Source organism: Microcaecilia unicolor, chromosome 1 (assembly GCF_901765095.1).
Source record: "Microcaecilia unicolor chromosome 1, aMicUni1.1, whole genome shotgun sequence".
NCBI lineage: Eukaryota > Metazoa > Chordata > Amphibia > Gymnophiona > Siphonopidae > Microcaecilia > Microcaecilia unicolor.
The window spans coordinates 623,372,858-623,398,066 of record NC_044031.1 but is presented as its reverse complement, the minus strand read 5'-3'; the positions used below and the strand labels follow the sequence as shown (position 1 = coordinate 623,398,066).

At 41.6% G+C, this 25,209-nt stretch overlaps 1 protein-coding gene across 1 annotated transcript in view; it reads left to right on the top strand.

The window, feature by feature from the left end:
- The window catches only part of IQANK1 (IQ motif and ankyrin repeat containing 1), a 180,950-nt gene that overhangs the window by 59,249 nt on the left and 96,492 nt on the right, over positions 1-25,209 (top strand). Inside the window, 1 exon segment of the mRNA XM_030190104.1 lies at positions 24,013-24,140. Coding sequence (XP_030045964.1) covers positions 24,013-24,140 — 128 coding nt within the window.

Below are 25,209 nucleotides of genomic sequence, written 5' to 3'. Positions count from 1 at the left end.
CCTTCCTTTCAGTCTAAAGTGGTGTCGCCTTTTCATGTGAGTCACTCTCTCTTCTGGTTCTTGGGGACCTTTCCAGGGACAAAGAGCAATGTCAGATGGCTCACCTTGATGTAGGATCCCGGTGGAATTGTGCTCTGATTTACTGATTGGTCATGCACGCCTTGAGACAGCCCACGGTAGCGAAACTCTGGCCACAGTCGGTGTGACTGACTTTACATGCACGTTTGTGTCTTCAACTGAATCAAAGCTAAGTGTCATTTTTTTCTTTCACCACGATTTTGGGTGGGATCCATTTAAAATTTTAACTTTCTGTGGAGTTTTAGCAAGATTTATTATGAAAGGGTTTTTTTATGCTGCATGAAGAGATTTTGACCCCCAACTTAAATCCTCTTTACCCTGTAAATGTTTGTGGGTGGAGGTGTGGGTGCAGAGGCTTTTTCCCTTTCTTACATTTTTGCACTCCACAGGAATATAGTGTTGTAATAGTACTTTGCAGATTATATGAGGGAGGTTTCTATATTTTTTTGAGATTTACATACTCTCTTATCCTTTTATTTGCTGAACTTTAGTCACTTTGATGTATGACAGGTTTTGCTAGATTATTTTCAGAGGGCAGAGGACGAAGGAGATGTGCTGTTCAGATTGTTTGTCTTATCGGAGACTGCAAGAAGGGTGTGGCAGCTTCCAGGTGACACTGACAATATGGTTGAAGGAAACTATTTTTTTGGCCTACCTTCTCAGGGGCCGACAGGTTCCTTTGGAGCACAATGCTCAATCCATTCAAGGTCGGTGAATAGTTTGCTTACACCACAGGATATCTGTTGAGCAACAGTCTGGTCTTCCTTTCATAAATTTACAAGTCACAATCGGATTGATGTGCAGGCATGGCAGGATGCAGCTTTCGGTGCAGGCATTCTGTCTTTAGGGCTCCTTGGGTCCCACCTATGATTTTTACAGCTCTGGTACTTCCCACGTATAATGTCTGGACTGGTCTGGAACAGCTAACAAGGAAGGAGAAATTAGGGCTTACTTGCTAATTTTCTTCATTTTAGGCTTTCTAGTCTGGACCAGAACCCTCCCTTGGTTTCTGGCACATGGCAGATTCTAGGTGTGCAGGAGGCTAGTGAGGCGGTCTGTAGCAGTCTGTTGTTGGTGTGGTGTGCACATGTGGAGGTCTAGAGAGTGGTAGTTGAAGAAGTCTGGTTGTGTATATAGTTCTTTTTTTGGATAGCTATGGTTGCTCTGGTTGTTTTTAACAAAGAAAAAAGAAAACAAAGAGATTGCCTAGCACGATATAGTCCCTTTCAGTTTGGTGTCTGGAGAACAGCGGAGTTTTTATGTTTCTGTGGTCTTTTCTGCTTTGGGACTGTCATACTGGCTGCCTGGCATCTGCAAAGGAGGGTTATACTACTCAGAGTTTAGGTGTTCTCAGTCTCCGTCTGCTGGTAGGCGTGCATAACCCAAGCATAATGTTGACTGGTCTGGAAAGCCTAAAGGAAAGAAAATTAGCAGGTAAGTCCTTATTTCTCCTTGAATCAAATAGAAATTCTGCAGGACTCAAAACACACCTTGGAATCCTTGTCCAGTCCAAATTCGGTTTGCTTGATAAAAAGCTTCAGCTGCTTCCAAAGCGTTCTTCGGTGTCAACTTAGGGCAGTGTTGTACCCACTGTGTCTTTGATGAAGGTAGTTCCTCAAGAAATAGTTCAAGGAGGACTAGGTTTGTTATCTCCAGGTCAGTCTTGCTGTCTGGTAGGAGCCATCTCCAGGCTAGCTCTTTGAACCTGTTTATCTTTCTGCCCTCTCCCAGGTATAAAGGTACTAGTTACCTGTAACCTGGAATGTCCAGGACTCCATGAACTATGATCCTAATGCCACCAGGTGAAGAGGCAGAAAGACACAGAAGGCCACAGTAATATGAGAATAATGAGTAATTGTTTATTACACTTACCAATCAGGAATACAATACCTTTTTGATGCTGCTTTTAACTCCTAACTTGTTCACTTGTTCAGAACCCTTATTTTCTCATCCTCACTTTAATATTCCCTTATCTCTTGTTTGTCCTGTTTGACTGTCCTAATTAGATTGTAAGCTCTGTTGAGTAGGGACTGTCTAGTACGTCTAGTAGCGCTATAGACATGATAAGTAATAGTAGTAGTAATTAGAATAAGTAATATAATTAATTCATTCTCATATGAGACAGCAACTGGGACACAAATGTGACCTCTGACATTAACTCTCTGATTGCCTCTATCCAGGATTCTCCTTTTATACCTTTTTCTCCCATAGGCTAGTATTGGAAATACAAAGTCAGCATATTCTAGTAAATTCTATCTTACAGAAGCAAAGCTCTTCCTAACATATTTGCTTATTTAGCACATTTATACCCCACGTTTTTCCCACAATTTTGCAGGCTCAAAGTGGCTTACAATGCGCTGAATGGCTATTGCCAGATCAGAGATGATATGGTTACAATCAAATTAGATAGAATAGTAGAAACAGGGAAAGTAATTAATAGGGAAAGGGTAAATGAGTCTAAAATGGTCCATAGATATGCTGGTAGGAAAAACTGCAGGTTATAAGTTGAATCCGAGGAGTAGGCTGAGCCTATCATAAGTAAGGTCAGTAAAGTTATCCTACTTTGCAAAAACCATCTTCCCAGCAACAAAAGTTAAATCTCCTTCATTATCTGCTTCCATGGTGAGCAGCAAATTTCCCCTTACATTACAGTATTCTCTTGCCACACATATCTTTGTTATGACTCCATATCTGCCTGTCTCCTCAACAGAAATGGCAAGCTGACATGAGACTCACATTCTGTGTAATTTCTTTTGATTTAACTTCTCAGTGATTCTTAACCTGTTCATAGCCTGTTCACAGAGGCTTAGTATTGCTCAAAATTCTCAGTTACTGTTGTAAAGTTATTTTATGGTTCATGACCTGCATGTCCCATATAAATAAACCAGTAGAAGAAACTTCAGAAATTCTCCTCAACTGGTAGAGACCCCTTCTGTAATCGCTGCCGGTAGGCCTCTGGGGTACAGTCTGCCCTCTCCACAACTGCGGCCTTCAGTTTCGCGTAGGTGGCCATCCCTTTGGAGGTAATGTCTTGAAAAGCAGTTTGTCTGCTACCGGTCAGTAAATTCCCCAAGCAAGCTGTCTATGATGCTTCCAACTAACCAGCCAGGTGGGCAGTTCTCTCAAAATTTGTCAGGAAATAATCTGGGTCATCTTCTGGTAACATCTTCGGTAATACTGAGACTGGAATCTGTAGCCTTGGTGCCTGTAGTGCTTGCATCATTTGAACAAGGGAGTTCTGTTGAGATTCCAGAGATCTCTGGGAAACCTGTTGATGCTCCCATTGCCTCTGCACCACTAGTTGTAGCTGTTGCTGGCCTTCCACTAATGCCTGGAGCAGTCTTTCCATGTTTTACCTATAACCTGAGTGCGTAAAAATGTACCTTCTGTGAGGGAAATAAAAGCCTGCCTGTTCAGCACTAACTATACTTTTCCAGCTCCTAACTAGGGCAGGGCTGGTTCCCTTAACCCATTGTTTCTGCATGGTAGTCCTACAAGGCTCAGAGCCTCGGAGGCTAAGGATTCTGGCTTCTTCTGGCAGGTTAAGCGCTTATATCCCACCGTCAGAACCATATGTAGTAACATGAACAAGGGTGGGCCCAGAGCTCAGTTAAATGTAACAATGTCCTTGTGTGGCCTTCTCCTGCAGGGCCACTGTGTACCTTACTGCCTCTCAGTACAGCAGCACATTTTACTTGTCCCTGGCCTGGTTCCTCAAAGTTACCAGTGTAGTCTCTAGCAATTACTCAGGTCAAAAATGCAAAATCTTCAAGGTTCCAAGTGGAGCTTGATCTACCTGACTGTCGCAGTTGCAGTTCACATATAGGTGGCGGAAGCGAATGCTGTGGGGTGTTACTTCCCTTTGGGCCTCCTTAACCTAGATATAGTCTTAGCTTATATACTTTGTAGACCATGCCCTCCTGGCTAGGGTTACCATATGTCCGAATTTACCCGGACATGTCCTCTTTTGAGGACATGTCCGGGCAACCGGGTGGGTTTTGCCAATCTGCCCGTTTGTCCGGATTTCTGGACAAATGGGCAGGCTGGTGGGCGGACAAACGGGCAGATTGCTAGCCTCCCCTCCCCTTACTTACTACTGCCCTGGTGGTCTAGTGACCTCTTCCGCCTTCAGGGCAGGAAAGAGGCCCCTCTTTCCTGCCCGGAGCGCTGCCCTGCATGCATCCTTCCTGTTGCTGATCTCGGTGCCGATTCAAAATGGCCGCCGAAAGTTGAAGTGACCTCGCGAGACTTCAACTCTCGGCGGCCATTTTGAATCGGCGCTGAGATCAGCAACAGGAAGGATGCATGCAGGGCAGCGCTCCGGGCAGGAAAGAGGGGGCTCTTTCCTGCCCCGAAGAGGTCACTAGACCACCAGGGCAGTAGTAAGGGGAGGGGGCTGACAGGGAAGGGGGGTGACGGGGTGTGTGACAGGGGGGAGGGGAAAATGTGACAGGGGCGGAGCGAGGGCATGAAAGGGGGCGGGATGGGTGTGATAGGGGGCAGGACGGGGTGTGTGGTGGGGGCGGGGCATGTGTCCTCCTTTTTGGGGGACAAAATATGGTAACCCTACTCCTGGCTCCACCCCTCTTGTGTCACTTTCCCCCGGGCAAGACTATAAGTTTTAAGGTGGCTCTGACACTGTGAGGGAGTGCTGTCAAGGGAGAGGGGCAGCATCCTATAGACACAGGCATGTAAAACTACCAGGCCTTTCTGCAGTGTGATATTTCTAACTCTCAGCATTTTCTCACCTTACCTTCAGGTCAGCCAGTGAACGAGAAACCCCCCGCAAATCAGAAAGCAGGAGGGAAACTCACAAAGAAGAAAGAGAACGGTGGCCCTGGCCATGCAGGCAGCGGTAAGAGGTGGCAACAGGCTAGAGCCACAGCAGAATGAGAGTACAAGGCTTAATTGTTTTTAAAGCACATTGCAGGATGCCATGCAAACTGTCTTGTCATTACTAGGTACTCAAATAGATATCCCACAAAAAGGTCAGGTAGAGGCTGAACACCATTCCCTTAAAGAGAGGCGTTCACAATTACATGAGAGATATTGGCTGAGCAATGTGAGCAAAGCTTGCAGTGTTGCTTTCCATGCTGCATCTGCTTTGTCATGTGGCACTGTGTGTATTTATATATGTATCTCGTAAAATACCTGTTCTACTACTACTACTACTTATCATTTCTGTTCTGTGATGGGATAGTGTCTGTATGTGTGTGTGTATGTGGATCTCATGTTGCTGTGATGGCTCAGTGTGAGGGAAATTTGCAGTGCTTCTCTCTGGACTATGCACACTCTGTAGTGTGTGTGTGTGTGTGTGTGCACGCTAACATTTAAAGTTGCTGTTTTAGTGTTTACCATAACATCAGTGTAGAGCACAGCTAGTAGTCAAAGGAAGCCTCTGTTGGGAGTTTAACTATAAATCAAAGGCCAGGCCAGGGATGGTTGGGAGCTAAGGAGGATGGGAGAGAATTAATTAGAAGGCTAGAAGGATTAATTAGGGCATCTCCATCAGGCAGTAATTAGCTCTTGGCAATACAGGGGTCAGTATTCAGCTGCCAGTGGTTTTTTTGGCCACTGGTGACAGCATCCCTGGATTTTCAATGTCAGGCCATGTCCGGGACAGGCATTGAATATCCAGTTGCACATAGCCAGATAACACTTTTCCAGTTAAGTGTGGTATTCAGAATGTAACTGGATATTTATCCTGCTACCAGAGCGCTGCCAGAAGCACTGTTGTCATCCTTGCTGAAGTACTGCTTAAAGCGCTGCTGTTACAACTTCCAAAGTAATTGTATTCGTCTTGTTCAGAGAGGGTTGAGCGTGGGAGTTCACTCTGCCCCCTCTCTGACATCACCTGGAATGCGCTCTTAAGTGCAGCGTCTTCTTAAGCGTCTCTATTGATCCTGCTACCTTGAGTGCGCTCTTAAGCACAGCGTCTAGCAGCACACTGCCACTCGGGGCCTAAGTGGTACCTTAATTGTAAAATTAGCGGGTTGTTTAACTAAGGTATTCTATTGTACATTGGTAGTGAATCAGGAATATTATATAGTGTTCAAGCATATAGTTTGCTTAAATCTTTAGTGATTATGGGGTTGAAATTAGGGTTAAAAATTAGAATTTTGTTGATAATTTTATTGCTTTCTGCTTGTTGGTGTGGGGGTAAGGGGTACAATGAAAATTGTGGAGCAAACGTGGATTTTAGTTATTTACCTTCTGTCCTTTTTAATCTACGTAGGCAATGGCTGAATGATAATAATAGTAATAACGTTTTATTTAAGGAAACAAATTTAAAAGCTGAAATGAAAGAGTATTTGTTAGAAATCAATCATATAAGGGTAGGAAGAAGATAACAAGACCTTCTTTCCTGAGTAGGGTAAATCTAGTTCAGAATTACAAATGAGATAAGAATGAGGAAATTCAGCTTATGCCATGTTGCTATTTTAATGCAAGGTCAATATGTAATAAGAATTTAATTTTGAAGGATTTGATTGAGGATTTAGATGTGGGCATTGCTTTAATTACTGAGACTTGGTTATCAGATAAAGGAGGCCCCTTGTTAGTTAATCTGTGCCCTGCAGGTTATAAATTGGTTTATAACCCTAGAATTCAGAAAAAAGGGGAAGGACTGGGAATTGTTTAAAAAAGTGTTATAAACTTAAAATTAATAGAAGCTATAGTAGTACCAGGATTGGAAATAATGGTGTGTAAGCTTATAGATGATGCATTACAGGGTTTAGTGGGGATAATTTTAGTTTACCGGCCACCAGGTCCATGGCTTCAAGTAGAAGCTCAGTTGGTAGAATGCATAAGTACATAAGTAATGCCACACTGGGAAAAGACCAAGGGTCCATCGAGCCCAGCATCCTGTCCACGACAGCGGCCAATCTAGGCCAAGGGCACCTGGCAAGCTTCCCAAACGTACAAACATTCTATACATGTTATTCCTGGAATTGTGGATTTTTCCCAAGTCCAGTGGAGAGAATGTGTGTTGGTCTTACTGAGGTGGCACCAAAACATCAGAAAGGGTTTTAGAGCCTAAATCATGACACACTACCTCTTGAAGGATCTACATATAGAGCTTATGCATTTCTAAGGTCTACACTGGCATGGTATGGTATGGGAAAGGGGGTGGGGAAATACTACTGGAGAGGAAGAGGGAGTGCTGGGTAAGGAGGAAAGAAGGAAGGAAGGGAGAAGGAGCTGACCTTTTTGGTAATAACCATAATGCATATGTATGAGATCTCATACATACTCATTATGGTTATTCCCAAAAAAGCCAGCTCTTTCTCCCTTCCTTCCTCCGTATTAGCATATTCATTTGCATATATATATATATATATGCAAATGAATATTCTAATATGCCCCACCCCATCCTTTGCCCCCCCAAATGAAAAAGTCAAACTACGCCCATGGATAGGAGGCAAGGTGGATTAGGAATTGGTTATTGGACAGAAAACAGAAGGTAGGGTTAAATGGTCATTTCTCTCAATGGAGGAGGGTGAACAGTGGAGTGCCGCAGGGATCTGTACTGGGACCGGTGCTATTTAACATATTTATAAATGATATGGAAATCAGAATGACGAGTGAGGTGATCAAATTTGCAGATGATACAAAACTATTCAAGGTTCTTAAAACGTGTGGACTGTGAAATATTGCAGGAAGACCTTAGGAAATTGGAAGACTGGGTGTCCAAATGGCAGATGAAATTTAATGTGGACAAATGCAAGGTGATGCACATTGGAAAGAATAATCTGAATCATAGTTACCTGATGCTAGGGTCCACCTTGGGGGTGAGCGTTCAAGAAAAAGATCTGGGTGTCATCGTAGATAATACGCTGAAATGTTCTGCTCAGTGTTCGGCGGTGGCAAAAAAGCAAATAGGATGCTAGGAATTAATAGGAAAGGGATGATGAATAAGACCGAAAACACTATAATGCCTTTATAGCACTCCATGGTGCATCCGCACCTTGAGTATTCCATTCAGTTCTGGTTGCCATATCTCAAAAAAGATATTTCAGAATTAGAAAAGGTTCAAAGAAGAGTGACCAAAATGATAAAGGGAGTGGAACTCCTCTCGAATGAGGAAAGGCTAAAGAGGTTAGGTCTCTTCAGTTTGGAAAAGAGACGGATGAGGGGAGATATGATTGAGGTCTAAAAAATCCTGATTAGTATAGAATGAGTAGAAGTAAATCGATTTTTTACTCGTTCCAAAAGTACAAAGATTAGGGGACACTCGAGGAAGTTACATGGAAATACTTTTAAAACAAATAGGAGGAAATATTTTTTCACTCAATGAATTGTTAAGGTCTGGAATTCTTTGCTGGAGGATGTGGTAACAGTGGTTAGCGTATCTGGGTTTAAAAAAGGTTTGGACAAATTCCTGGAGGAAAAGTCCATAGTCTGCTATTGAGGCAGACATGGGAAGCAACTGCTTGCCCTGGGATTTGTAGTTTCCATGATTTGGGTTTCTGCCAGGTACTTGTGACCTGGCTTGGGCACTGTTCAGAAAACAGGATACTGGGTTACATAGACCATTGGTCTGACCCAGTTTGGCTACTCTTATGTTCTTATGCCACGACCGGCGGCGACTCTTGGGGCGTGGCGGCGGACCGAAGAAAAGAGACAGGAGCACTGAACACGCGGCCGAAGAGCGAGGTCTCGGAGCGGTAAAGGTTTGCAGAGTGGAGCAGGGTTGGACCAGCTGCAGCAATGACTATTGGGGCGTGCAGCGTGGGGCCTGAACGACTCGTGGCCAGAAAACGCTATCCTGCGTTCCACAAACCAGCCACTACCGCTGATTTGCGAGTGGACCGTGACCACTGGGAGAGCGACCCAGCCGACTTCAGGAGTCTGCCGGCACTGCAGGCATCCGAGGAAAGCCCTTCTTTACAGCCTAATTACAGTAGATGTACAGACCAGCAGCACCCAGGTCAGTCCAAAACAAGTAAAGTCAGGAACAACACAGTTTATGCCTAATAGTTCCACCACCCCTGGGATTTCATCTCTGAGTTTGAAAAGCAAAACCATGCGCATTCCACGTGGCTGACTCTTGGACGTAGGGATGAGGCAAACGGCGACCCCGAGATGCTACACCCTCCAGTTTCTCCAGCTTGAATAACCCCACCTGAACAATCATTGCCTCTCTCAACAGTACCACGGCCTCTCTCAGATACCTACCTCCAACCATCACCACAGCACCCAGAATTACGGAGTCTCTGAGTCCCGGGACAACACCCCTGAACATCTGACAGTGAGTAAACTATCTATATCCATTTACGAAACAAATTTCAGATAAGTAAGAGACTCAGATGCGCTCTAGTGTGCCAATACCTCCTCCACTGATACCGACTCTCCACAGTCGAAGCAAATAATAGACAAGAGTCTTCTTAAATAAAAACCTCACCCTAGAACTATACCCCCCCCCCCCCCCCCCCCCCCACTGGACACAGGCTACTAGCAGCCTAGACTACACCGATACCAAAATGAATACAGTCAAACTGCTCCTAGCAATCTGCTCTTTATCATTCATTCATCAAACACCATCCATTCCACTCACAGAAAACAATATCATATCCATCCTACAGAATCACCAAAGACAGATCAGACACTCCACACCTCACCAAACTGGTATTAACCAAAATAAAGGAAGAATACCAACATGCGGACAACATCACCAAAACAGAAAGAAATTTCACAACAAACACACACTTACCAAGAAACGACAACTAACCAAAATCCACATGATACCAAACATAGAAACCTTATACCAAAAAATCCAAGTGGGATACATCAACGCCAGATCCGTGGTAAACAAAACAACAACAATAAGAGACTAGATTGCATCAGAAAACCTCGATCTAATCTTCATAAATGAAACCTGGATCCACGATCAAAAGGATCCCATAATCCTGGACCTCTGCCCTCCAGGATACAAAATCACTCACTAGACCAGAAAGGAAAAGAGAGGTGGAGGTATAGCACTAATCTAGCGCTCCGAGTGCACCACCAAAACCTCTGCTGAGTCCATTACAACCCAACTTGAGATTGCCTCAATTAGAATCCACAATAAATCCCTGCTTGATCGTCTGAACTGTGTCTTGTTTTACAGACCACCCGGTAACTGGAACGAAAGCCAATCAAATTTCACGGACTTCATCGCAAATACTTGCGTAACTAACTCAAACATAATAGTGCTAGGAGACATAAACCTTCACCTAGAAGATCCAAACTCCAACAATACACAAGAATGCAAGGAATTCCTCCTCTCATGTGGTCTTAAATGGCCACACACGCAAGCTACCCACGTCAAAGGGCATACACTCGACCTCTTCTCACACAAACTGTCCACAGATCACAACCTATCAATAACAGATATCAGATGGACAGAAACACCTTAGACCGATCACTACAAGCTAAACCTATCCCTAAATTGGCGGAAAAAGGGTTCATACCGTACACAAGAACACAAAACCTATAGTACAAGAGGCCAAATAGACCCTAAAGCATTCTGGCATCAAATATACAACAACGACTGGTCAGCACAAACAGACTCCATACACTACCTCTCTGACTGGAACAAAAGATGCAGAAGCACACTAGACGAAATAGCACCCTTAAGAACAAGAACAGCACGTAGACAAATCTCGATACCGTGGTTCAACGATGAATTGAAAAAACTAAAAACACAATCCAAGAAACTAGAACGAGCATGGAGAAAAATAAAAGATGATTACACACTCAACTCATGGAAACAAACACAAAGAAAATACAAATATGCAATAAAACAAGCCAAAAGGTCTTATTACAAAACCAAAGTAGGACCAGACTACAAAGACATAAAGAAACTCTACCAACTCGTAAATAAACTACTAGACACCACCTCAGTCACCACAACCAATAGAGACATCCCATCTGCAGACAAACTTGCTAAATACTTCAATGAAAAAATAGTAAATCTACGCAATACACTTCCTCAGGACAAAACCGACATCGAATACTTCATCAATGGCTTGGACCCAACCTTTGGAGAATATCCAATGGACCGAACCTGGTCAAACTTTGCTCTCCTCACCGCAGAAACAATAGCCCATGTGACTCAAAGGTTCTCCAACACCCACTGCAAACTGGATGTCTGCCCCAGCTATCTACTTAAATCCGCCCCCGACCGCTTCATAGCAGACCTCACATCCCACCTAAACTACATGCTTCAACAAGGTCTCTTCCCTAAGGAATATGGCAACATCCTACTCACCCCAATACCAAAAGATCCCCCCCAAAAAACAAACAAACTTACCAATTACCGTCTAGTTGCATCTATCCCACTAATAGTCAAACTGATGGAAAGCATGGTAACCAAACAACTTAATGACTACCTAAACAAGTTCTCAATATTACATGAATCACAATCAGGATTCTGCCCCCTCCATAGACTGAAACTGTACTAATCACTCTCCTGGCCAAATTCAAGCAGGAAATAGCTATAGGCAAAAGCATACTTCTCCTCCAAATCGACATGTCAAGTGCATTCGACATGGTAAACCACAATATACTACTAAATCTCCTAGAGTACTTCGGTATCAGTGGAAACATACTCAGCTGGATCAAGGGTTTTCTATCAACCAGAACATACCAAGTGAAGTCAAATTCAAACATGTCACCACCACGGAAGGCAGACTGTGGCGTATCTCAAGGATCACCACTATCACTAATACTCTTCAACATAATGATGACTCCTCTAGCCAAGTCCTTATCCAACCAAGGCCTCAACCCATACATCTACGCAGACGACGTCTTAATATACATTCCATTTAGACATGACCCGACAGAAATCACCAATGAAATCAAGCTCAGCTTAAACACCGTGACCTTATGGGCAAATACATTTCAACTGAAACTCAATACTGAAAAAACACACTGTCTCATCCTCTCATCTCAACACAATACGAACAAACCCTCAACTATAAACACCCCAGACTACACCCTCCCTATCTCAGACAGCCTGAAAATACTCAGCGTTACAATCGATTGTAACCTTACACTTGAGAGCCAAGTGAACTCCACAACTAAGAAAATGTTTCACTCTATGTGGAAACTCAAGCGTGTGAAACCATTCTTCCCGAGGGAAACATTTCGCAATCTAATACAAACAATGGTACTAAGCCATGCAGACTACTGCAATGGAATTTATGCAGGATGCAGAGAACAACTCACAAAGAAACTTCAGACCGCTCAAAACACAGCAGCCAGGCTGATATTTGATAAAACACGATTCGAAAGTGCCAAACCCCTCTGAGAAAAACTGCATTGCCTTCAAAATCTGCAGCCTGGTCCACAAAACTATCTATGGCCAAACTCCAGGATACATGACAGACCTCATAGACCTACCAATCAGAAATACAATCGGATCATCACGAACATACTTAAACCTCCACTACCCGAACTGTAAAGGACTCAAATACAAAACAACTTATGCATCTAGCTTCTCCTATGTAAGCACGCAACTAAGGAATGCACTGCCATAAACCATGAAACAACCTACAGCCATCTAAACTTTAGGAAATCACTAAAGACCCACCTATTTAAAAAGGCATATCCTACTGATCCAACTTAGGTGCCTGAACTCTGCAACACAGCATCACCACAGCTCGTTATGGACACCTACAACCCTTCCTCTCTTCTAACCCCATTATGGCCCCATTGTGTCTGAAACTCATGAACCTTATTTGACCACACCAACACCTTGTATTTGTTATCCACCAGAGTTGGCGAACGCTATTACGGCCACATTGAGCCTGCAAATAGGTGGGAAAATGTGGGATACAAATGTAACAAATAAATAAATAATTATGTTCTTTCATGCTGCCTATTATGGTATTCATATTCTGTTTCTGCAATATTTCTGCTATATGATTGTTTTACAGTGCTGTTAAATGTTTATATTTCTGGTTCTGTATTACGTTAGCCCTGTTACTAGAATTCAATTTGCCATCAAGTCCACCTCATTAACTGTATTCTTGCTTATTTTTGTTAATTTTACTATTTATACTGTGAACAAAATTGCAAGTTTTATTGCTATACACCGCCTTGGGTGAATCTCTTAATACACAGTTAATCATTGTAAATAAATAATGATCATTATCATAAAAACAGAGCTGTTTCCCTTACTGGTCCCTCAATCAGTTGGGGCTGAGCAAGAAAGTTTGATTCAGAACAGGAGATGGCATGATGTCAAAAAGTTGAAGCCACTTAGGTTAGTCGGTGTTTCCCCTTCCCTGTGCAGCCGTCAATCTGCATACACTCAAAACAAAGCAAACAAACCTATAAGCTGCTGCATCCACCTTGTTCTTTATTGTTGGTAGCATTTTTATTTAATCTCACTTATATTTTCAAACATGCCAGTTTGTGCAGCATACGGACGTAGACTGAGGAAGTATAAGAACAGAATAACTTTTCATAACTGTAGGTAGAGTAGTAATTTGTTATAAATCATAATCAGTGCAAATATGTTATATTTGTGCAAATATTTTTTTCTCCTGGTAAAGGGTTACTAAAACAGACATCATGTTATGAGAATCAAGTGCTCAACATTCAGAGTTTCTACCTACCTATTTATTTATTTACTTATTTATGGCAGTTATATCTCACAGTAAACATGAATTAGGTTGAAACGTGGAAGCATTTAATATCTTTTTTCCATGTGCTTAGATCAAAAGAGAAAGATGGTTTGTGGGAACTTATGCCTTTTGTTTTACAGAATGCAGTGGTATATTATAAGAATGCATTTAACATTGTTTATTACTACTGTTTAAAAGAAAGATATTAAATAACGAGGGCAGAGCTACCTTCATGCAGAAGTCCAGACTCCATCTAAATGTGCCAACATTTTCCAGTTCTGTGATATATATTTATCTCTTCTTGAAGTCATTTTCAACAGCATTTTCTCAGTTATTACCCAGATAGATAGTGAACAAAGTTATAATGTTAATTAATACGTTTTGGATGTTACTGAATTCTATTATTCTGTCTCACTGTATTTCCAGTTTTAGCACAGTATAAGTCATCACAAGGACAAAATATAAGAAAACCAATGAACTGTATTAGGGGTTTATAGCCCATTTACTTAAACAAATGAAAGATCTGCATGATAGAAAATATTTATTTTCATTATTTTGACTTACGAAAACCACTTGTCTCTGAAACATGCTTGAAACAGAATAATCCATTTGTACAATAGAGATGATTTGAAAATGTGATTCCATGTGCTCCAATGAAAGAACAGTTTAATTTTACTTCTAGTCTTTATAATACTAGGCTTCCCAAGGCAGATTACAACAACAGTTAAGATGAACCCATCAATAAACAGGATATCCTCACTGAAATTTGGCCATATATTACTGTATTGTGTAGAAAAATGAGCACAAAATAGAGCCTTTAGTGGTGCTGCTTCCACCAGCTACAATAATTTTGAAGCTGTTTTTTTTTTTTTAAATAATCATATTTATTGTTTTCGAAACACAGTGCTTACAAACAACATCGCATGCTACAACCATGTATGTTAACACTTCATATTCAACTTTCCTTTTGAAGCTGTTTTAATGATATTCCAGTTTTGATTTCATTATATTTATATCTACATATGGAAATTTAAAAAACTGTCAAATAAGTAAAAAAAAAATCATTCTCTTCCCAAACATATGAACAAGTATGAATAATCCTTGATGGCTGGCTCTATATTTTCTGGACAGTCTTTCGTCAGGCACATTCAAGCCAGACTGGACAAATTTGTGTAAAAAAAGTAAAAAGCAGAGCAATGAGAACTATAAGGCACATAGTCCATAAAAGCAAGGTAAAGTGATATCAAAAAGTCTCAAATGTGCTCAACAGAATTAGGGTCCTTTGATCTCTGTTGTGGTGTGGTGTCTCTTCTGCTCTTCTTCATCTCTGTATCTTTTCTCCTCTGGACAAGTTTTGCACTCTCAGTGTGCCTCTGTAAATACCTCTCAAACTGTATGGACTGCTGGCAGCCCCAATCTCCTCTTCTTCAGATACTTTCAGTGCTGTTCACCTCATGCTCTGTCTCTTCTCAGTCTGTGCAGTCACTCTTTTCTTAGCTAAGTCCCCTCCCTCTTTTTGGGACTTACAGTAGTTCTCATCACATGCTCCATCTCTCTGGACTAGGCAAGCAGGATGCACCTAGAATTTGGTTCCTACCTCCTATCACACAGGTTTCCAAGCATGTACTCACACTGCTGCTTCTGGCCTTCCATTCTTCTCCCCTTTGTTTATGTGGAACAACTCATAGTTGCAGCTTTGGACAGGACCCTTCTTGATGATTCCTCCTTTCTTCTCCTGTTGTGGCATCTGGTGCCCTGGGGTTCAGCTGTGGATCAGACTTCCAACCCCTCGATACTCTTTCCCACTGCTGAGGTCTTCTCTCCTCCCCCTTTGAATTAGAAGCCCAAGTTCTCCGAGGACAAGCAGGACAGTGAAATTCTCCCTCATGGGCTCCATCACAGCAGTGGATAGAGAACGTTTGAGAATATTCAGCTTTGCATATGCAATTCTTCCTGCTCGCCATAGGACCACCTCAATCCTTATATTTCCACAGAGATGTGCTATTTTGTTGTGGTCACTTCAATGCTATTTTGTGCTTCAGTTTTTCCCTCAATAGTTTCCCTAGGTAGGAAACTTCGACTTGGAGTTTGCTGCTTAGTTTTACCATCTTGCTGCATGAGCAGTGTTAAATCTCTGTTTTAACCTGCTGGAGGCACTTGGGGAAGCTTTTGAGGTGCAGCATTGAGCATCTTGTGACATCATTAATACCTGACACTATTCGGGGGCAAAAGCCCATTAGTTCCTGCATGCCTGCTATTTCCTGCTTGGACTTAGCTGCTTAGTTTTACCATTTTGCTGCATGAGCTGTGTAAAATCTCTGCTTTAACCTGCTGGTGGCATTCGGTGAAGTTTTAGCGGTGTGGCATTGAGCCCTGCCTATCTTGTGACATCATTAGTACCTGATGTTATTCAGGGGTAAAAACGTGCCAGCTCCTGGGGTGTGCCACCTCAGGGGCGCTGCCGAAAGAGGCGTGTTATGCCCCTTTGTGGGCAACTTTAAGGGGCAACTTTGATTTTTAAAGTGTTGGTTGATTGAGTATCTTATTGTTTTTAATTTTATTCATACTGAGACTAGATTTTAGTTAAAATGTTTTGTTCTAGGCTGCTTTTTTTCTTATTGTGGGGGTTTTTAATCAAATAGTAGGGTCTGTTGATATTAACTGGGTGATCCCTGTACTTATTTCTAATAGAGGTAATTCACAGGCTTTATTTTAGGGCACTCCTAATTTTTCAAATTTGATTGTTCTCAGAATATGTCTAGACATATTACTACTGTTATTAGAAGGAGAAGATATGATAACATTTTTAAAAGTTATTCCCCCCCCCCCCCACCCACCACCAGTTTGAAGGCTAACTGTAGAAATCTAATTCATCTGAAATCTATAATAGCCAAGGAGAGATCATTTACACCAGTTCCCAGTTTGTATATTAATGCCAGGTCAGCAGTAAATAAAGTGGATGTTATGAGGGACTTGATTGAAGATGTACAACCTGGTTTAATGTTTCTGATGGAGACACGGTTCTCGATTTTGGATTATCCTAATTTGAGAGCCATGTGTCCTGTCAGCTATATGTTATTGCATGTCCCTAGGCAGGGCAAAAGGGAGAAGGTATAAAAGTACTTTATAAGAATTTTTTCTCAGTACATTTGTTAGATAAAATCTCCATCCCATCACTTGAAATAATTGTTCTATAGATGACTCCGTATTTTTAGGGACACTGGGATGTATTGTGGTTTATTATCCCACTAGTAAATGGACAAGAGATATTTTTCAGGAATTTGTGACTGAAAACACTATGCAATATCAGACTACCCTATTAGTTGGAGATATAAATATGCACTTGGAAGATAGGTTGGATATTAGAGCTAGTGAAGTTTTAGATTTTTGGGGGGATTTACTTGGCCATTTGTTCAGAGCTCTCATGAGAAAGGATACTTGTTGGATATTTCTTATACTGATAGACTGGGCGGTTTAGTAAGCACAAATAAACTATAAACTATGCCCCCAATATTGAGACAGCAGGAATTATACCGGGTAACTCCTGCTGTCGCCGGTGAACCTGGAAATTCAATGCAGGTGACGTATTCTGGCCACCAGCATTGAATTTCCAGAGGGTTTTTTGACTCCACAAAATGTATTCGTAGGCTGGAATTCTTATGTTTCAGATATTTTGGATGAAATTGCTCCAGTTAAAACCAAAACAAAAATTTCTAGAAGGTCAGTGAAATGGTTTGATGCTGAATTGTTGGCTTTGAAACAAGAATGTAGGAAGAGAGAACGCATCTGGAGGAAATCCCTTTTCTCTGAGTCTAGTCAGGCTTGGAGAACTACGATTACATTATACAAACTTATAATCACTAGAAAGAAAAACGTTCTATTCAAAGATGGTTAGTTCCTCGACCTTAAATACACATGTTGTTTAATTTGGTGGATAGACTTATTAATATTGATGATCTTTTTTCACACAGTATATTGAGATGCCAAATGGCTGAAGCTTTAGCTGTTCTTCAACGATAAGATGGCTAAGATTAGAACACAATTTTTTCTGAAGGATAATTCAGTTCAATTCTTGTGTACCGCTAATATCCCTGTTCCAGGGTTCAGTGCAGTTTACATTCTAGGTGAGACAAAAGCAGATAGTGTTAGTTTGAGGTATGAGAAACATTAGAGACCAATGGTGTAATGCATGAGACAAAAAACATTAAAAGAAAGGGTAATGGATGATACCAGGAAGTAGAAATCTTGATGGATTATTATGAAGCAGTCTTTGGGAAGAGAAAGGTTTTTAGCCTGTTCCTGAAGTTGAGGTAACTGTTTTCTGTTCTGATGGGAATAGGTAGAGAATTCCATATTTTGACTCCAAGTACGGGGAATAGAGAGCTGAAAATCTTCTGATTTCGAATTGTCTTTTGAAATGGTGATGCTAGCATTAGTTGTTGTTTCAGTCTGTTAGACTGGACCAGATATAGCGGAGCGGTCTTAGCAGTTCAGAGGTGAAGCCCTGTTAGATTTGAAAAACTAAACAAGCAGCTTTGAACCTGAGTCTTTCTGCTATGGGAAGCCAGTGCAGTTTGTTTAGATGAGTTGTGGTAGCCGTGTTAGTCCACTCTTAAAGGTTACCTTGAAACCCTGACTGCATCCTTCAAACAGAAAGGCTACAACCCCAAAATAATCTCCAAGAATATTGCCTCCTCCCTCAAAACACCCAGGGAAAATCTGCTACAGTACAAAGAAAAAAAAGCCACAGACAGAATTCCCCTTGTAGTGACATACAATCCAGAGCTGGAAAAACTGAGGAAAATCATAAGAGATCTACAACCTATACTCCAGGAGGATGAATTACTGAAAGAGATATTCCCATCCCCACAAGTGCTGGCCTTCCAACAGCCACCAAATTTAAAACATAAGCTGATCAGAAGTAAACTTCCAACACAGACGGAAAAAGAAAAGGGCACGTTTCCATGTAACACAGCCAGCTGCAAACTATGCCAAAACATTTCACAAGACCCCACAGTCATTCACAAAGGAAAAATATTCAACATAAAGGACTATTTTACATGCTCATCTTCCAATGTGGTATATATCATTCAGTGTAAAAAATGTAACGAAGGATGCTATATTGGAGAAACAGGCCAGGTGCTTAAGACAAGATTCAGTCTGCACAGACATCACATGAAAATAGCCGGTGCCAGTCAAGCCCCCACCCCTGTGGGCCAACACTTCACAAGACCAGAACACTGCACCAGTGATTTCACAGTAAGAATACTGAAAGGTAATTTTAAAACAATACAGGAACGTAAGACCTTTGAAATAAGAATGATTGAATATTTTGACACCCAACAAACAGGACTTAATAAGGATCTGGGTTTTCTAACCCATTATAAACCATAAAGCTGTATTTCTCTGTTTATTTCTCTGTTTATTACCCTCCTCTCACCTACCAACACCCATTTTGTTAGAATATCAATGAAATGCTTTGATGTCCCCATGCATACCCCCACCCTCCCACTCTGTCAGACTGTCAAAGTAATGCTTTGATGTTTCTCTTATATATACTATCTGCTACCACATTTGCTTATTTCCGATCTGACAAAGAAGGGCAACCTTCGAAAGCTAATCAAGAAATGTATTAAGTTATGTCCAATAAAAAAGGTATCATCTTATTTTCTTTTCCATGTTTTATTTTGTTTGATTTCTATTGATAACCTTTAGATGAGTTGAAACACTAGTATATCTGTTCAATCTGTATATAAGTGTAGCAGCTGTGCTCAGTATGATTTGCAATTTTTTCTGATATTGAAACTTAATACCAAGAAATAGAACGTTACAGTAATCCAAGTGAGGTAGGACTAAAGTTTGGACTAGTAGTGCGAAGGCTTTTTGGTCGAAGAATGGTCTGACTAGATGTAGCTGTCTCATTTTGAATAGTGTTTTCTTCCATAGCTGATTAATATGGGAAAAGAAGGTGAGTGAAGAATCAAGCAAGACCCCTAATACTCTGGTTTCAGATTCAACTGTAAAGGTTTTACCATTGGACAAAGATATTGATGATGGGAACTGAACTCCCTGATTTCTGAACCACAGGACCGTTTTTTTGCGCATTCAGTTTGTTTATTGGTCAGGGTCCAGGTGCTAACAGCAGTCATACCATTCGCTACAGACTGAGTTGGATCTTCGTTTGATGCTGTTACTGGTAAGAGAAGCAGGATGTCATCTGCGTAGGATAACAGTTCGTTAAGTCCCAGGCATATTGAGGCAAGAGATGACATAAAAAGGTTGAACAGGAACGGTGAGAGGGGAGATCCCTGTGGGATCCCGCAGTTAGTAGACCAGTAGTTGGAAAGTTGTTTTGCTTGACACATAGCGTTGATTTGAAAGGAATTCACTGAACCATTTGAGCACAATCCATGTTATTCCTGTTTGATCCAGGGGTTCGAGTAGCAATGTGTAGTCAATTGCATCGAACGCCGCCGATATTTCGAATTGGAGAAAAATCACTTGGAGGCATATTTTCAAAGCACTTTGGGAGGCTAAGTTCCATAGGTTTCTATGGAACTTTGGGAGGCTAAGTGCTTTGAAAATGAACCTCTTGGTCGCCTTTGTATAGGTGTTGTTTGATATATGTAGTTAGAACTGGCAGCAGTGTTTCCGTACTATGTGACGATCTGAAGCCAAATTGTGACCAGTGTAAAACAGAACATTTTTCCAGATAAAAAGAGAGTTGTTTACTAATGTAAAAAGGGGTATGCTTGCCACTGGACGGTAGTTTGCAGGCAATGTTACATCTAGCCCATATCCCTTCAGTAGTGGAGTGAGAACAATTTTGCCCATACCAGAAGGGAGAGAGACAGTTTTTAACAGCTCATTGAGATCATCGAGTAACCAGTTTTACTGCTTCCATAGGGATGGATTTGAGTAGATGTTTTGGGCATTGATCCAGAGAGCAGTTGATCTTACACCCTCAGCTGTTAGTGGTTGAAAAGATTCCCAGGTTTGGTCAGTTTTGAGTCTTTTGGGTTCTAGGATCTCCAGCGATTAAGGTACAAAAAGTTTTGTATAAGGATAACAAGACACTAGGGATCATATTTGGGACAGTTTTGAGTCCATGACCACTTATGATACTAAATCTTTATTATCTAGGTTTACTAAACCTAGTTGTAATCTAAGATGTTTGTCCGGCATATATTGAGTGATATGAGTATACATTTACTTCAAATGCTTACTGCTTGGTTTATTTATTTATTGCATTTGTATCCCACATTTTCCCACCTATTTGCAGGCTCAATGTGGCTTACAGAGATTTGTTATGACGTAGTCATTCCAGGATATCAGATACAATTGGTAGTGTACAAAAATTAAGTAAAGGAAGAGAGAAGGAAGGTGTTAGGCAGGATAGTATAGAAAGTGGACTTTCATAGCTGGGTGGTTAGTGAGGTAGTTTGTAAGGCTATGGGTTCTCTTTGTAGGCCTTGTTGAAGAGATATGTCTTCAAAGATTTGCGAACGTTAGTTATTTCGTGAATAGTTTTCAAGGCTGTAGGCAGTGCATTCCACAACTGCGTGCTCATGTAACAGAAGGTGGTGGTGTGTGTCAGCTTGTATTTTAGTCCTTTACAGCTGGGGAAGTGCAGATTGAGAAATTTGCGGGATGATCTTATGGCGTTTCTGAGAGGCAGGTCCACGAGGTTTAGCATGTAGATTGGGACATTTGCATGAATGATTTTGTGTACAATCGTGCAGATCTTGAATGCAATGCGTTCCTTGAGTGGGAGCCAGTGAAGTTTCTCTCTTAGGGGTTTTGCACTTTCATATTTAGTTTTTCCAAATATGAGTCTGGCAGCGGTGTTCTGGGCTGTCTGGAGTTTTTTGATAGTCTGTTCTTTGCAGCCAGCGTACAGTGCGTTACAGTAGTCTAGATGACTTATTACCATTGACTGTACCAGGGTACGGAAGATGTGTCTTGGGAAGAAAGGTTTTACTCTTTTGAGTTTCCACATAGAGTGGAACATCTTTTTCGTCGTATTCTTCACGTGGGCATCGAGTGTGAGGTTTCGATCGATGGTAACTCCAAGAATTTTCAGATTTTGTGAGACGGGAAGAGAACAGTATGGTGTGGTTATGGTGGAGTAATTGTTTGTGTTGTGTTACGAGGTGAGAACAAGACATTGTGTTTTTTCTGCGTTGAGTTTTAGCTGGAATGCATCCGCCCAGGAGTGCATGATTTAGAGGCTTTGGTTGATCTCGTTGGTGATTTCGTTTACATCATGAACGGGATGTAAATTGTGACATCGTCTGCGTATATGTAGGGGTTGAGGTTTTGATTGGCTAGAAGTTTTGCTAAAGGTATCATCATTAGGTTGAAGAGAGTTGGTGAGAGGGGGGTTCAATGAATGCCTGGCAAACAGTATTTTCCTTCTGTTTGGGGTGAGATAGTCTTGCCCCCTATTCAGAAGAATCCTAGAGGTAATTTAAAAGCTGTGGCTAATTATCGCCCAGTCTCTTCAATTCTATTATTTACAAAATTAGTAGCAGGCTATGTTGTTACGTTACTGGATAATTATCTTATTGATCATGATATCTTACACCTATCTCAGTCTGCTTTCTGTAAAAATCATAGTACAGAAACTGTGATAGGGGCTTTAATCGCGCAAGGTACAGCGATATTAGACCAGGGTCAAAACACTATAGTTATTTAATTCAGTCTTTCCTGTGCATTTGATCTTGTTGATCATAATCTTTTAATAACTAGATTGAATGAGTTAGGCATGCGCGGAAGAGTTTGTCCTGATCTAAAGGCTTTTTAACTTTACAAAGTTGTAAAGTACAGAAGAAGGATATTTTGTCAGATAGTTGGAATCCTGAATGTGGGGTACCCCAGGGTTCGGCCTTATCCCCTTCCTTATTTAGGGCCTTATTTACTAAGCCACACTAGAGGTGCATTAGAATTTTTAGCATTCGCTAACCATGTAGATGCCCATAATATTCCTTTCTATATAGTTAGCGCACACTAATTTTTAGCACGCACTAAAAAACACTAGCACACCTTAGTAAACAGGGCCCTTAATGTTTTGCTACAACCTTTAAGCAGACTTCTGGGACAACTTAAGATATCTTGTTTTATATATGCTGATGATATAACTCTTATTGCCAGTTTCTCAGGATTGGTCTAATACTTTGATGAGCATCATTAACTATGTTCAGTTGATCAAGCAATGGACCCTGAATAATTATCTTAAACTAAATCGGGAAAAGACTAAATTTTTCTGGTTGGACCCATGTAATTCTGAGTTTCTCTGAGGTTTTAAAATTGCTGCAGATTCTTTTCAGTTTGAGTCTTGTTCTAAAATTTTAGGTGTAGAAGTCGATAGTTTGATGAAGGAGTAAAGGGAAAGGGAAATGGGACTTGATATACCGCCTTTCTGAGGTTTTTGCAACTACATTCAAAGTGGTTTATGTATATTCAGGTACTTATTTTGTAGCAGGGACAATGGAGGGTTAAGTGACTTACCCAGAGTCACAAGGAGCTGCAGTGGGAATTGAACTCAGTTCCCCAGGATCAAAGTCCACTGCACTAACCATTAGGCTACTCCTGATTAGGGACTCTTTGTATTCTCAAGTCAAAAAGTCACAAAACACTTCTCTGATAGAGCCACTAGAGGTCTCTGCTGAGCATTTAGAAAGCAGACTAAGAGCCCCTTTACCAAGCTGCGGCAAAAGGGGGCCGGTGCTGGCATCAGCACATGTTTTACATGCGCGCCGAGGTCCACTTTTACTGCAGCTGGTAAAAGGGAAGTCTCGCTTTCTGACAGGAAATGACCGGGCAAGTAAAGCACTTGCTGCATGGCCATTTCAGGGGGGGGAGCCCTTACCTTCATCCATTGAGGTGGCGGTAAGGGCTCCCGCATTAACCCGGTGGTAACCAAGCAGTGATTACTGTCAGGTACACTCCGGCGCTACAAAAATAAATACATTTTTGTAGTGCCAGAAATGACATCGCACTAGGGGTGGGAAGTACCACCTGGCTGCTTTGGTAGCCCGGTGGTACTTCCTGTATAGCAAGCGGTAAGCTGCTGCTTAGTAAAAGGAGCCCTGAGTGCCTCTACACATATGCAGTGTGTTTGAAGAACAGTTCATTGTGTGGCTAAACTTGTACATTTCAGTGAAATAAATGATGCTGTGAAAGTGCACACATTAGCAATTCTATGACTTAATGCTGTCTTTTCCCACCCTTTTTACAATTTTTAACTTTTTTCATTGTCTCTCCCTCATCCCCTTCCCATGTCCTCTGTCCAATACTTTGACCTCCTTTCTCTCCTCAGATCTCGAGCACAAAGCTGCTTTGACAATCCAGTGTGCATTCCGCCAGACCTTGGCTCGAAAAATGAGGGCAAAGCTCCAGAAGGAGAAGCAGGGATACGAGGAGTTAATGGATCGACTCCAGAAAGAGGCAGGTGTACAAAGAGTAAAGTGATGTAAATGTGGATAGCCTAGAAGAGATGCAATAGAGATATTCAAATACCTCAAAAGTATAAATAATGCCCAAGACTCAAACCTTAATCAGAGGAAAGAAAGGTCCAGTACAAGAGGTCATGGTATGAAGCTCAGAAGAGACAGATAGTACAAACAGCAGCAGTGATCCAAGGAAGGACAAGACAGAAAAGGTTCACTCAAATGTAACTTTAATGGAAACTAGAACCAACCTGGCCAAGTTTTGGATAAGCTTCGTCAGGTCACACTGGTTTCCAAATATATTCACTGGTAAATGCATAAGTAACCAATGTATACTGCAGTTCCTGTGCTGAAGAAGAATCAGTTCAAATGCAGAGAGGCAGGGACCCCTGACGAAGGTTATCTGAAACTTGGCCAGGTTGGGTCTAGTTTCCATTAAAGTTACATTTGAGTGAATCTTTGCCGTCTCGTCCTTCCTTGGGTCACTGTTGCTGTTTGTACTGTCTGCTTGCATACTACAGTTATCTACTGTTTTGTAGGTTGTCTACTGTTTTGCTTCAGAGGAGACAGAACCATGAGTAAAATTATAAAATAATTCTTCACAAAAATGGCGGTGGATGCATGGAACGATCTCCCATAGAGGGGTGAAACCAGACACAATAATAGAGTTTTTAACAGCATGGGATAAACACAGAGGATTCTTGGCTGTGAGCGTGTTGAGGGATAAAGTCTGGGATAAGAACAGAGGATCCTTAGCTGGAGGGAGGGGGATTGAGGGGTAAAGCTTGGGATAAGCATGGAGGATCCTTATCTGTGGAGGAGTGAGGGTAAAGCCTGGGGCGAGCACAGAAGATCCTTAGCTGTGGGGAAGTGAGGGGTCAAGTCTGGGATAAGCACAGAGGATCCTTAGCTGTGGGGGAGTGAGGGGTAAAGCCTGGAATAAGCACCGAGGATCCTTATTTGGGGCGAGTGAGGGGTAAAACCTGGGATAAGCACAGAGGGTTCTAAGTTCTATCCTATAACCCCATTTGAGGGGTGCTATTTATAGACATTTTGAAGGTCTAAGC